General features: G+C 42.3%; 1 protein-coding gene across 7 annotated transcripts in view; it reads right to left on the bottom strand.

The window, feature by feature from the left end:
• znf423 (zinc finger protein 423) overlaps positions 1-12,790 on the bottom strand; it is a 308,894-nt gene that overhangs the window by 50,083 nt on the left and 246,021 nt on the right. For all 7 annotated transcript variants that reach the window (XM_070898035.1, XM_070898030.1, XM_070898034.1 and 4 more), the window contains one exon: positions 4,503-4,634. In XM_070898035.1, the coding sequence (XP_070754136.1) occupies positions 4,503-4,634 (132 nt within the window). The remainder of the gene's footprint in view (positions 1-4,502; positions 4,635-12,790) is intronic.

Here is a 12,790-nt window from a genome sequence, read left to right as displayed (position 1 = left end):
TGTTGAGGCCAGTTCGTTAGATATATTCAAAAGGGAGTTAGGTATGGCCCTTACGGCTAAAGGGATCAAGGGGTATGGAGAGAAAGCAGGAATGGGGTACTAAAGTTGCATGATCAGCCATGATCATATTGAATGGTGGTGCAGGCTCGGAAGGGCCGAATGGCCTACTCCTGCATCTAATTTCTATGTTTCTATTTCCCTCCATCACTCATTCCACTCCACCTGCTCCTGAACTTGCAGCACTCTGTTCTCTCAGGTCCAACCCTGATAGTCATTAAACTTGTTGACAAGAGTGGCACTGTTGTAGTTTGGCAAATGGACCTCTAAAATATTGAATGGCAACTCTCTGACATCTCCTCTTACCTCCATCTATACCATGACCCCACCACCAAACATCAAGCCATCGCTTCCCAGACCGTCACTGACCTCATCTCCTCTGCTGATCTTTCCCCCACTAAGTTCCCCAACCCCGCACAGCCCGCTTCTACCTCCTTTCCAAGATCCACAAACAGGACTGCCCTGGTAGACCCATCGTTTTGACCTGTTCTTGCTCCACGGAACTGATTTCTTCCTATCTCTACTCCATTATTTCTCCCCTTGTCCAGACTTTTCCCACCTACATTTAGGACTCTTACGATGCCTTCCACCATGTTAACAGTTTCCTGGCCCCAACGGTCTCCTTTTCACCATGAACACCCAGTCCCTCTACACTTCCATCCCCCATCAGGACAGCCTGAGGGCGCTCCACTTCTTCCTTGAACAGAGGCCCAACCAGTCCCTATCCCCCACCACCCTCCTCCGCCTGGCTGAACTGGTTTTCACATTGAACAACTTCTCCTTTGACTCCACTCATCTTCCTCCAAATAAAAGTGTTGTTATAGGAACCTGTATGGATCCTAGCTATGCCTGCTTTTTCATCAGAATATTCTTTGTCCCAGTCCTACACAGGTCCCTTCCATCACCTCTTTTTGGTATATTAATGAGTGTATTGCTGCTGTTTCCTGCTTTTGCCCCGAACTGGAAAATTTCATCAACTTTGCTTTCAATTTAGATCCATCCCTCGCCTTTACATAATCAATCTCCGACTCTTCCCTTCCTCGACTTGTCTACTCAATTTCTGGAGATACGCTGTCAACCAATATCTGTTATAAGCCCACTGACTCCCACAGCTACCTTGGTTACACTTGCTCCCACCCCACTTCCTGTAAGGACTTCCATTCCATTCTCCTAGTTTCTCCGTTGCATCTGTTCTGATAATGCCAACTTCCACACCAGCGTCTTCCTTTCTCCGCAACCGAGGATTCCCCTCCACCGTTGTTGACTGGGTCTTCAACCATGTCTGCCCCATTTCCTGCACTTCTGCTCTCACCCCTGCCCCTCCTAGAACCACAATAGAGTTCCTCTTGTGCTCACCTCTCACCCCACCATCCTCCACATACAACGGATGAACCTCCACCATTTCCGCAACCTCCAGTGCAATGCCACCACAAACGCATCTTCCCCTCCCCTTCCCTTTCAGCATTCCAAAGGGACCGTTCCCTCCGCTACACCCTGATCCACTCTTCAATCACCCCCAACGCCCCCATCTCATCCCATGGCACCTTCTCGTGCAAGCACAGGAGACGCAACACCTACCCTTTACACGGTTCAGGGCCCCAAAACACTCCTTCCAGGTGAAACAATGATTTACTTGTACTTCTTTCAGTTTAGTATGCTGTATTTGCTGCTCATGATGAGATCTACTCTACATTGGGGAAACCAAGTGCAGATTAGGTGATCACTTTGCTGAACACCTCGGTTCAGTCCTTAAGTGTGACTCTGAGCTTCTGGTCGCTTGCCATTTTAATTCTCCGCTCCACTCCCACTCTGACCTCTCTATCCTCGACCTCCTGCACTATTCTAATGAAGCTCAATGGAAACTCGAGGAACAGCACATCATCTTTTGATTAGGCACTTGACAGCCTTCCAGCCTGACCATCGAGTTCAACAATTTCAGATCAGAACCACTGCTCCCATTTTTTCAGACAGTGGATGCTGGTAATGGTTCTGCTGTTGCCATTTACAACTCCTCTAGACCCATCTTCTGTTTCTTTACTTGTCCTATTGCCACCCCCTTTTGCCTTGCACCATTATTCCCTTTGTCATTTAATCACTTCTGCTTTCCACCCCATCACAGAACTTATTTTGTTCTTTCCTCCCCTTCACTCCCCTTTCCCTGCCTCTGTACTTGCTTACAACCCGTTACATCTCTAACCGTTGCCAGTTCTGATGACAGATCAACAACCTGAAATGTTAACTGTTTCTCACTCCATAAATGCTGCCTGATCCGCTAAGTATGTCCAGCATTTCCTGCTTTCATTTCATTTTTCCACCATTTGCAGTATTTTGCTTTTGACCCCTCCTCTTGTGGGACTGCTCTTTATTCTGGTGCTGCTTGTCTCTCCCAGTCCAGTGTGCACTTTGTTTCTCTTCTCCAATGCTTCATCCTGGTTCAGCTGCCCGACCAAATTAGTTTAAACCCTCCTGCACAGCACGAGTTGGGGAGGTTCTTACTTTCTCATAAAGCAATATGACCGTGGTCAATCCAGGAACATGGGAATAGGGTAGGCGATTTCGCCCCTCGAGCCTGCACTAACATTCAATTAGATCAAGGTTGATCTGTACCTCAACTCCATATACCCGCATTAGCTCCATATCCATTGTTGGCCTTACCTAACAAAAATCTATCGATCTCAGTCTTGATAGCTCCAATTGTCCCAGCATCCACATCCATTTGGGAGAGAAAATTACAGATTTCTACTACCCTTTGTGCGAAAAAGTCCTTCCTGATTTCCCTCCTAAACAACCTGGCTCTAATTTTAAGATTATGTTCCCTTATCCTTGATTTCCACACCGGAGCAAAGTTTCTCTGTATCTATCCTATCAAATCCTTTTAAAATTTTAAACACCTCGACCTCGATCTTCTATACACAAGGGAATACCGTGTACAATTTAAATTTATGCAACTTGTCTTCCTAATTTAACCCGTATCATTCTAGTGAATCTGCGCTTCACCCCCAAAACCAATACATTCTTCCTGAGCTGCGGTGCCCAAATCTGAACGCAGTAGTCCAGATGGGATCTGACCAAGACTCTAAACAACTGAAGCAGAACTTTTTTCCTTTTGTAATCCAGTCCCCTTAAGGCCAACATTCCATTAGCCTTTTTGATTGCTTTCTGTATGTGTGCACTAGCTTCAAATGATTTGTGTACTTGGACTCCCAATAGAAACAAAGTTGCACCTCGTTGCCAACTTCAAATCCTGAAGTAACTCTAAATACAAGAATAGAATGCAATCAGTGGCTTTGGATAAAAGACGCCAACACGTCTCAATCTATGAAACTGGAATGCAGTGAGTGTACATTTGTTTATATCAATTTATATTTGTTAATATTAAATATAGGGTACAGTAACATAATGGTTACGTTACTAGACTAGTAATCCAGAGGCCTGAATGAATAATTCGGAGGAGCGAATTCAAATCCCACCACAGCAGCTGGGGGAATTTAAATTCATGTTAATTAAATAAATCTGGAATCAAAAAGCTCGTGTCAGTAATAGGGACCAGGAAACTACATGGATTGTCGTAAAAACCCAACTGGTCCACCAACATCCTTCAGGGAAGAAAACCTGCTGTCCTTACCCGTTCGGGCCTATACGTGACTCCAGATTGACTTTTAACTGCCCTCTGATAAGGCCTAGCAAGCCACTCAGTAGTTGTACCAGCAAGCTTGACTGCAGTGGTTCAAGAAGGCGACTCACCACCACCTTCTCAAGGGCAATGCCCACATAGCGCTGACATGCTTCAACGCCCCTCCCCTTCGCTGAAAAGGGAGGGCCACTGCGCATGCTGCAAGACCTCCACTAGGCCACCAGGGCAGCGTGCGGCCGGGTTGCAGCTCGTCACCCAAAATGGAGTGCCAGGCTGCACGATGGAGGCCTGGACCATGCTAGGGCCGGCATCGTTGAAGTGACCCAAGAGTCGGTAGGCAAAAAAAGATGGCGGCCCGGGACGCTGGCGCCCTCCCCATTAAGGAGCGCCCCGAGAACGGATGTCGGCCAGCTTTGCGATGACCTGCGAAGCTGGCATTGACATTCGCTCACACCTGCCCCGCAATCTCCCCCGCGGCGCATTAATGGGTCACCACACATGCCAATGATGTCATTGTCTGGTGCGAGGCAGCCCAAACTACGGCGCCGCAAACTCCCGGGCAATTTCCCAGGAGATGACAGCACACCCGCCACCCTGCACCCCTCCTACCCGGGCGAAGTCTTCCCTGCCCCATAGCACGCAACCCCCCCACCCCCCCCTCCGAGGCGCGAGTGGGGCTATAAAAAGGGGCAATTTTGTCCCCTAAATGTTTTCAGATCCATCTCAATTTCTTTAATGATCACATTTAAAAATAATGGTCTTCTATACAAAACTGGGAAAGATTAAAATAAATTCTATCGTATGCACTTACCTGTGAAACAAACCGGGCATTTAAAAGTACCTCCCATTCCTTCAAAGCTGTGTTCAATCAGGTGACACAGCAGCTTTGCTGGTGAGTCAAACATCTGGTTACACAGTTTGCACTCATGATTGATGCCTTCCTCTGTAAAGTTCAAATAATACAACTGTTAGTCAAAGGAAAATATAGGGGGGATGCAATAATGCTAATTAGAATGTATATTTGAAAGCTAACAATCCAACCCAATCGTGGCAGCATCGAATATGATCATGGTCGATGACAATAATAAATGTAGACATTATTTAAAATTATTTCAGTTCAGTTCTACCACTACAAAGTATTACTAAATTTGTACATTTTGATCCAAGGATGCATTATGATGCATATCTGTCCTCACTAGTCAGCATTTGTATTTGACAATAGTTAAGATGCACCATGCACCTGCAAGAGAGCTAAAAATTTCAACTGCAATAAAACACTGAAAATAAAAATCAAACATTTGTCTGACCTCAAAACCACGACCATCACACAGTTTTTACAAAATTCCTGGATTTGGGATATTTTTGGCAGCTGAAGATGAGCATTTGGAGCTGACAGATTTATCACATCCTATCAGGTTTGATGACAGCAGATTAGGACCCTGCTGATTCTTGGTAACAGCCTGTCACCAAATCAGGATTAGTTGCACTGACCACAGATGTTTTTGATTGGACAAACCTAACACCTTCCCTACTGTGCTTTTGGAAGCAGGGAGGCTAAAGCTAAATGTACCAGTTTTACAACAAGTAAGTGTTAATATTTGCTTTCTTCAACAGTTAGGCAACACATATAGGCAACAGTAAATGATTATGTTATCATTCAATTAGGGATGAGTTGGGCTGGTTACATTTCTGACTCATTCAGGCTCCCTACAAGGCAGGCCAGCACTCTAACACTAGACTAGCCAAGGAATAATAGATATTTTAGGAATACAGATTAATAGTAAATATATATATAAAATACATTTCTCCCCAAGACTGTCTCTTTCCCTCTTCTCCCAATGGTGACAACTCCTGGTGTTCAAGGGCAACCCACCAGTACTTTGCCTAAATGACCATTCTTCTTGTGGTTGTATGTATGTTTGTGCGTGTGTGGTTGGCTGTGTGTGCACGTGGTTGCGTGGGCTCACGGTTGTAGGTATGTGCGGGCAGTTTTGTGTGCATGTGTCTGTGCAGTTGGGCGCGTGCATAGTTGTGTGAGAGCGTGTAGGTTTGTGGTTGTGTGTGTGTGTGTGTGGGGGGGGGGGTGGGGAAGAGTGTGCACGTGTAGGGGTTCATTTAGGTTTGGGGAGAGCAGGAAAGAAAATCTCACCCTTGACGATGGAGTTGTTGCAGGATTTTGCGGTGGAACTCAGTTCCACCAGGATTCCAACTTGCTCAAAAACTCCTCCTTTAAATTCTGGTGGTGGTGTGGAAAACATGGGTGAATCTTCTGCCCACCCTCTTCACGCCAATAGGGCTGTCAGGAAATTCTGCCCATTCATCCTCAGAGCAGCATTCCAACCGGTGGGGTTCAGGGAAGCTCGGCTGAAGCACCCTGGCAGGTGTGCTGTACCAGCTCTGGCCGTGTGATATGAGACGACATCTTTAGACACTGGCAGACGTGGATTCTACTCCATTACACTTGTGCCGCAGGACCAAGGAACTTTAGGTCCAGGTGGCTTAGGTGGTAATCTAGCGTGCCCGAGCCAAAAATGTTTTTTGTGTAAGAACTTAGGCGATTGGCGTAGACCCACATTCAACAACATAACAAAGTTCAAAAGCAAAAGAAAATAAAGTGCATTAAAAAGTGATGATTAGGTAATGTCAAACCACTGTAAGATCAGTGACTCTGTGGAATGGGACTCAAACCTGAGAATTCTATGCAATTCTAAAAAGATCTGGCACTCAAACCTGAGCCCACCTCTTCAAGGCACCACATCTTGGTGCTTCAACACATTGAAATAAGTAAAGCACACAGCTGGCCAAGTGCACCCATATATCTGCACAGTAGAGCAAGGACAGATTACTACATTTAAATATAATTAGGCAGCTAATTGTCCTGCTAAACAGTGTAGTTTCATAAAACTTTATTGAAGAAAAAAATTTAAAAAGCAGTATAAAAAGAGACATACTCCTTAAAGCTACTCACATATGCAAGATGCACATTTCTTTGGCTCGTTGAATTTCTGCATAAGCCATGCAATAATGCAGAAAATAAATATTTGTGTTTTCATTGTTAATTTAACATACAAAGTGTACTTAAGGGAGTTAGTGTTGTTGGTATTGAATTAAAACTATAAAAGCTTTAGGTTTTCCTAACCCTGAGGAACAAAACAAAGCATTAATCCCCTTTTGTGTACAAAGTTACAGCTGGAGCCTGAAATCTTTTAGAATATACAAATATTAAAACAAAGGTAATTATTTATTGTGTTTCCGAACATTAAATGGAGTGGAATAAACAGTCTGCTGACTTCTCACTCATGGCAGTTATGATCTACTATTGCACTCCTTAGAAACTGTCACCACAGATGAATGCACTAGTATAAATATTGTCTAGAATCCCCTTAGGGATCAATGTCTGCCACAGTTCATGTTGTTTACATTTCAAAGCTGCTATAGCCCTATGAACAATAATTATCGATTAATTGATTCAAAGGACAATTGCATCCCCCTTTTCAACATTTTAACAAATGCTAATGAATTTTGAACGCAGATCAGTCTGTTCAAAACAAGGGTACCAGCAACATCAGTGGCTAAAAGTCATAAATTACTGTGCAGTTAAAAAAAATCTAAGCAAATATGAGTTCGCAGCAGGGAACTAATAATGCGCCTCCAGCTGTTCCAGTTAACCTGCAAATGTGGCCATCTGCACCTCAGGAGAGAAAGAAAAAGAAAGATAGTGCCAGGGAGAAAGAGAGAAAAAGAAGGAAATACCGCCAGCACAGGCAGAGTCTGCACCCAGAGCAGCAGGGGTGACCTTGCTACTTATGACCAGGCAGACACATACTGTACTAACAAAGAAACTAATAGTATACTTAGTGTATGCTAATAGCTTTCTAATAGTCATACTTCTGTTGTGGTGTTTGCAGTTTTAATGAGAAAGTAGTCTTCCTTTTTAATATTCATGCTCTCATTGCATGGTACCCTTTTATTGATGTGGTATAGCACGTACACAAATCACACAGCAATAAACACGCTAAGGTGGTTCTCAAGTCTCTCAAAACCTCTTAAATGAAAATCAGACTTGCTACAAGACCTTTGAACCAGTATGATTAACAACATGTATTGGTTGGTTCACTTGCACCTATACATTTCTCATTTTCACATGTTAAAGCTTTACCTGTCACGCAAGAAACTGATAGATGTGAATTTCAGTCATTCACAAATCATACGGAACTGGGCAGAAAGAGTTTTCAGAAATACTCAATATTGGGATTGCAGCATTGGGCGAGGACACAGCTATCATGTGCCATTGTGACTTTTTTATACCTGTATCTAAATTTAATGAACAAGTTGAATTTAAGCCTAAAGCTGCATAATTGATTGTTTTGGAAGTATAACATTTTAACACATTTAAAGATTAAATAGGTGGTTCCATTTTAGCTGGTCCATTTCTACTGATTTCTTTGTAATTTAATATTCTCAACTCTTTATATTGAATTACATTTTTCTGTTTTTAACACTGCTTTTTTTCTCCATGGAAACAAGGTGAATAAGTATGAACATATTAGAAGACAACAGGTACTAAGTAACACAAAGTATGAACAAAATGCAGAGAAACAAGGGAGACAGAGGGATGGATAAAGAGCAGCAATTGAAGTGATTACACAAAAGGATGTTATTTTTATAGTAATGCACCATGATGCTACAAGATGTAGCATGGTGTATTTACCATGTAATTATTTCATGTGATTCTTTGTATAATATAAATTTATACAGGACAAAGCTTTCTTGGGGGAAAGATTCAAATTTATGAGTTTAAACAATTCAGAGACATCAGTCAATATTTTTTTGTATTTGCATGTGCTAAATTATTTAGTTGGGCAGCAAGGACGAGAGAGAAAATGACACACACTCTGGAACAGAACAAAAGAGGCAATATTGCTGCTGTGGTGGGGAGAGAGAGAGTTACTGTTTAATTCTTGAGATGTTGATAGGGCAAAAATTCCTCTCCCCTTTCCAGCAATTCAACCTGTCATACAATAAGACATCCGATTGGATTTGGCTTCTGTTTTTGGAAGTATTGGTTTCGGTTTTAAACCAGCCAATGGTACTGCAAGATTCTGCATCAATTTTAAATCAGCGATGAGAATTGATCAGAAAAATACAAATCTGAAAATTCTAGAAGTTGTTGATGCCAATACTAATAGGTCATGAGCAAGTTCTAAATGTGGTCTTGGGGAGTGTGATAAAAAATATTAGTCCACAGTTAGTCACTGATTATTCTGTTTAAACCATGCGTTTTTGTAAATAGATGTATTATAAAAATACTTTTGATTTGATTTTAATAAAAACGATCAAATATATGTGTGCTTTAATATAATCCATGGTAATATATGACAGTTTGCTCATCTCTTCAGAGGTGGGTGGTTCCATATTAAAATTTATTTGCTGTAGGAGTGATTCTAATGGTGTCTGCCGTTAGTTAGACTTGCCCTTGCACATTTAGGGTTAGGGTTGTGAAATTCACAGTGCAAGGACTTAGAAAGAATAAGTTAGAATGGGTGAATTCAATGTCAAATCAGAAAGGGAAAGAAAGACTGGATTGAGAGAGAGAGAGAGAGGGAGAGAAAAATGAGACAGAAAGGAAAAGTAAAAAAATTTAAAATTTTTAAATGGTTACATTTTTAAAATCTCCAACAATTAAAACCTGAAGGAATGAGACTCCACACTTGGAGGTTGCCTGGCAGTAATTAACACGTTAAAAGGGTACTTAGATTGAAATGGACAAGATTTAACTTTCTCTGGCAAATTTAAGTTTGTTTTTACCGCGCAAATACAGCAACTTCATGCCATTCAATGGTGAGCCAGACAGCGAGATGCCCTTTTCGCGAGGCCAATGGTGGAGCAGCACATCTGCGACAGCAACTTCTGGATTTCTGCATTTAACCACACACCTGCTCTTGCATGAAGTTGATGTGGCATTTGTGCGTAAATAACGGCGAGCAGTATAAGCCTTGCTGTTATTTTGACAGCAAATTATGGCCCAATGTGAACAAAAGTTAAGCCAAAAGAATGTGGTAAGCCATGGAGCTAGTGAAAACATGACTGAATAATAAATAGTATGAAAATTTCATAATTTGGAATATAATATAGCTGCTGCGAACCTTATGATCAAATGAAAATATAGATTTTTTAAAGTTGTATTTTCAAGTAATATTCAATCAAAAACCTAAAAAAGCTTTTAATATACCCACTTCTGCAGTTACCACGCTGAGGCAATGAACAACATGTATTTATATAGCAGAGTTAACGTGGTAAAACAACCCAAGGCTTAACGTGGTAAAACAACCCAAGGCACTTCATAAGAGTGTTAGAAGACCAAATGAATACATTTGACACTGAGCCACATAAAAAGAAATTACAGCAGATGACCAAAAGCTTGGTCAAAGAGATAGGTTTTAAGGAGCATCTTAAAAGGAGGAAAGAGAGGTAGAGGGGCAGAGCAGTATAGGGAGGGAGTTCCAGAGCTTAAATCTGAATGTTCAGGTTATATTGTTTAATACTTTGCAGTGTCTAATTTTTAAACCCATTGGGAACATATGAAACCATTCAGTGGATTGAAAGTGTATGGTTGCATCTGATAATTTTACAGCACCAACTAAAATTTTGTCAGCCTCATCGCTAAGTTTACTAATAAAGGTGTGCATTATTGACATGCCTCAAAAAGCATTACTGAACAACTTTAAAAAGAATACAACACAGCAACAGGACTTGCCAAAGGTATTGGTAACCTTCCAATATCAACTCTTCATTTTCAGCAATCCTGATGTACAATTTTATCATATAAATTTGGTTTTGACCCATTCTTCTGGTAACCAGTATGTGACAAAAGTTGACTCTTAAAACAAAGGGAAGCTATTAGGGTGACACAGTCTTAGGATAAGGGATAGGCCATTTAGGACTGAGATGAGGAGAAACTTCTTCACGCAGAGAGTTGTTAACCTGTGGAATTCCCTACCGCAGAGAGTTGTTGAGGCCAGTTCATTGGATATGTTCAAGAGGGAGTTAGATATGGCCCTTACGGCTAAAGGGATCAAGGGGTATGGAGAGAAAGCAGGAAAGGGGTACTGAGGTGAATGATCAGCCATGATCTTAATGAATGGCGGTGCAGGCTCGAAGGGCCGAATGGCCTACTCCTGCACCTATTTTCTATGTTTCTAGACAGACCTAGTGCCTACTATCCTTTGATAAAGACCCAGGCATGAATGCTGGGAGTTGTAGTCCAACCATTTTAAACTCCCAACATATAGAGCACAATTCAGCAGAGTCTCAGAGTTAGCTAGTAAATGCTTCAACCAAGCGAAGGTAAATTAATTTTTTAAAACTTATATACAGTACATTTTTTCACTTGAGATAAATACATTGTTCTGACAGTATAGTAGCTTTTGTCATACAAACAAGACATACTTGCCTTCTCAGGTAGACTGAGACACTTCGATGCATGTTAGAGAGCAGGTAAGATTTTCTAGTCTTCAACTCTAATTCTTACTATGCATGGCAGACTTTACTGCAGCATAACAAAAACTATGTTCAACTAGACAACAGGACTCATATTGTGAATACACTGACTAGCTTGTGCATAATGTTGTAATATACACTTGACATCCGTAAGACAAAGGTCCTCCACCAACCTGACCCCACCACATAGCATTGCCCCCCTCAGTCATCAAGATTTACGGCGTGGCCTTGGACAACGTGGACCACTTTCCATTCCTTGAGAGCTTATCAGCAAGGGCAGACATCGACGATGAGGTTCAACACCGCCTCCAGTGCGCCAGCGCAGCCTTCGGAAAAGAGTGTTCCAAGATCAGGCCCTCAAATCTGGCACCAACTCATGGTCTACAGGGCTGTAGTGATACCCGCCCTCCTATATGGCTCAGAAATGTGGACCATATACAGTAGACACCTCAAATCGCAGGAGAAATACCACCAACGATGTCTCCGCAAGATCTGCAGATCTCCTGGGAGGACAGACGCACCAACATTAGTGTCCTCGATTAGACCAACATCCCCAGCATCAAAGCACTGACCACACTCGACCAGCTCCGTTGGGCGGGCCACATTGTTCGCATGCCTGACACAAGACTCCCAAAGCAAGCGCTCTACTCGGAAGTCCTACATGCAAGCGAGCCCCAGGTGGGCAGAGGAAACATTTCAAGGACACCCTCAAAGCCTCCTTGATAAGATGCAACATCCCCACCGATACTTGGAAGTCCCTGGCCAAAGACCACCCTAAGTGGAGAAGAACATCCGGGAGGGCGCTGAGCACCTCGAGTCTTGTCGCCAAGAGCATGCAGAAAACAAGCACAGGCAGCGGAAGGAGAGTGCGGCAAACCAGACGCCCCACCCACCCTTTCCTTCAACAACGGTCTGCCCCACCTGTGACAGAGACTGTAATTCCCATATTGAACTGTCCAGTCACCTGAGAACTCACTTTTAGAGTGGAAGCAAGTCTTCCTCGATTTTGAGGGACTGCCTTTGCTGATGAATATACACTTGGTTCCTGCAGCAAAATCCCCTTCCCCAAAATGCTTAGAAATATGAATGTAATTTCTTATTTTGTCCGGAGACGAATCATTCAAACAATACCTGATAACATTTTTCCAAGTTAAATTGAAGCTATAAAGTGTCAGCCGTGCCTCAGTGGTAGCACTCTCATCTCTGGGTCAGAAGGTTTTGGGTTCAAGATCCACTCCAGAGAGTTGAGCATATAATTACTGAGGGAATAATTGGAGTCATTTTTCATTGGAGGTACACAAATTTAAATGATGTCAAGTGCACTAGGTTGAGTACAAGATATTTTAAAGATGAATTTAGAGGAAAGGCCAAATTGGATGAAGCTTAATGGAAAAAAATGATAGAACTCATCTTTCATGAACAATGTAATGGTATTTCCAAAAGCACTATATTTAATAAAGTCACAGAAGAGGACATAATCTTCTGGTAGATCGCTATTCTACTGCTTTTTGCATTATTTTTTGGGTTGGGGTATACAATTACAAGTCATATCTTACAATACAATAATTTGGGGAGATGCAACAACTGACATTTATATAG

Source organism: Pristiophorus japonicus, chromosome 13, assembly GCF_044704955.1.
Source record: "Pristiophorus japonicus isolate sPriJap1 chromosome 13, sPriJap1.hap1, whole genome shotgun sequence".
NCBI lineage: Eukaryota > Metazoa > Chordata > Chondrichthyes > Pristiophoridae > Pristiophorus > Pristiophorus japonicus.
This window is presented reverse-complemented; position numbering and strand designations above follow the sequence as displayed.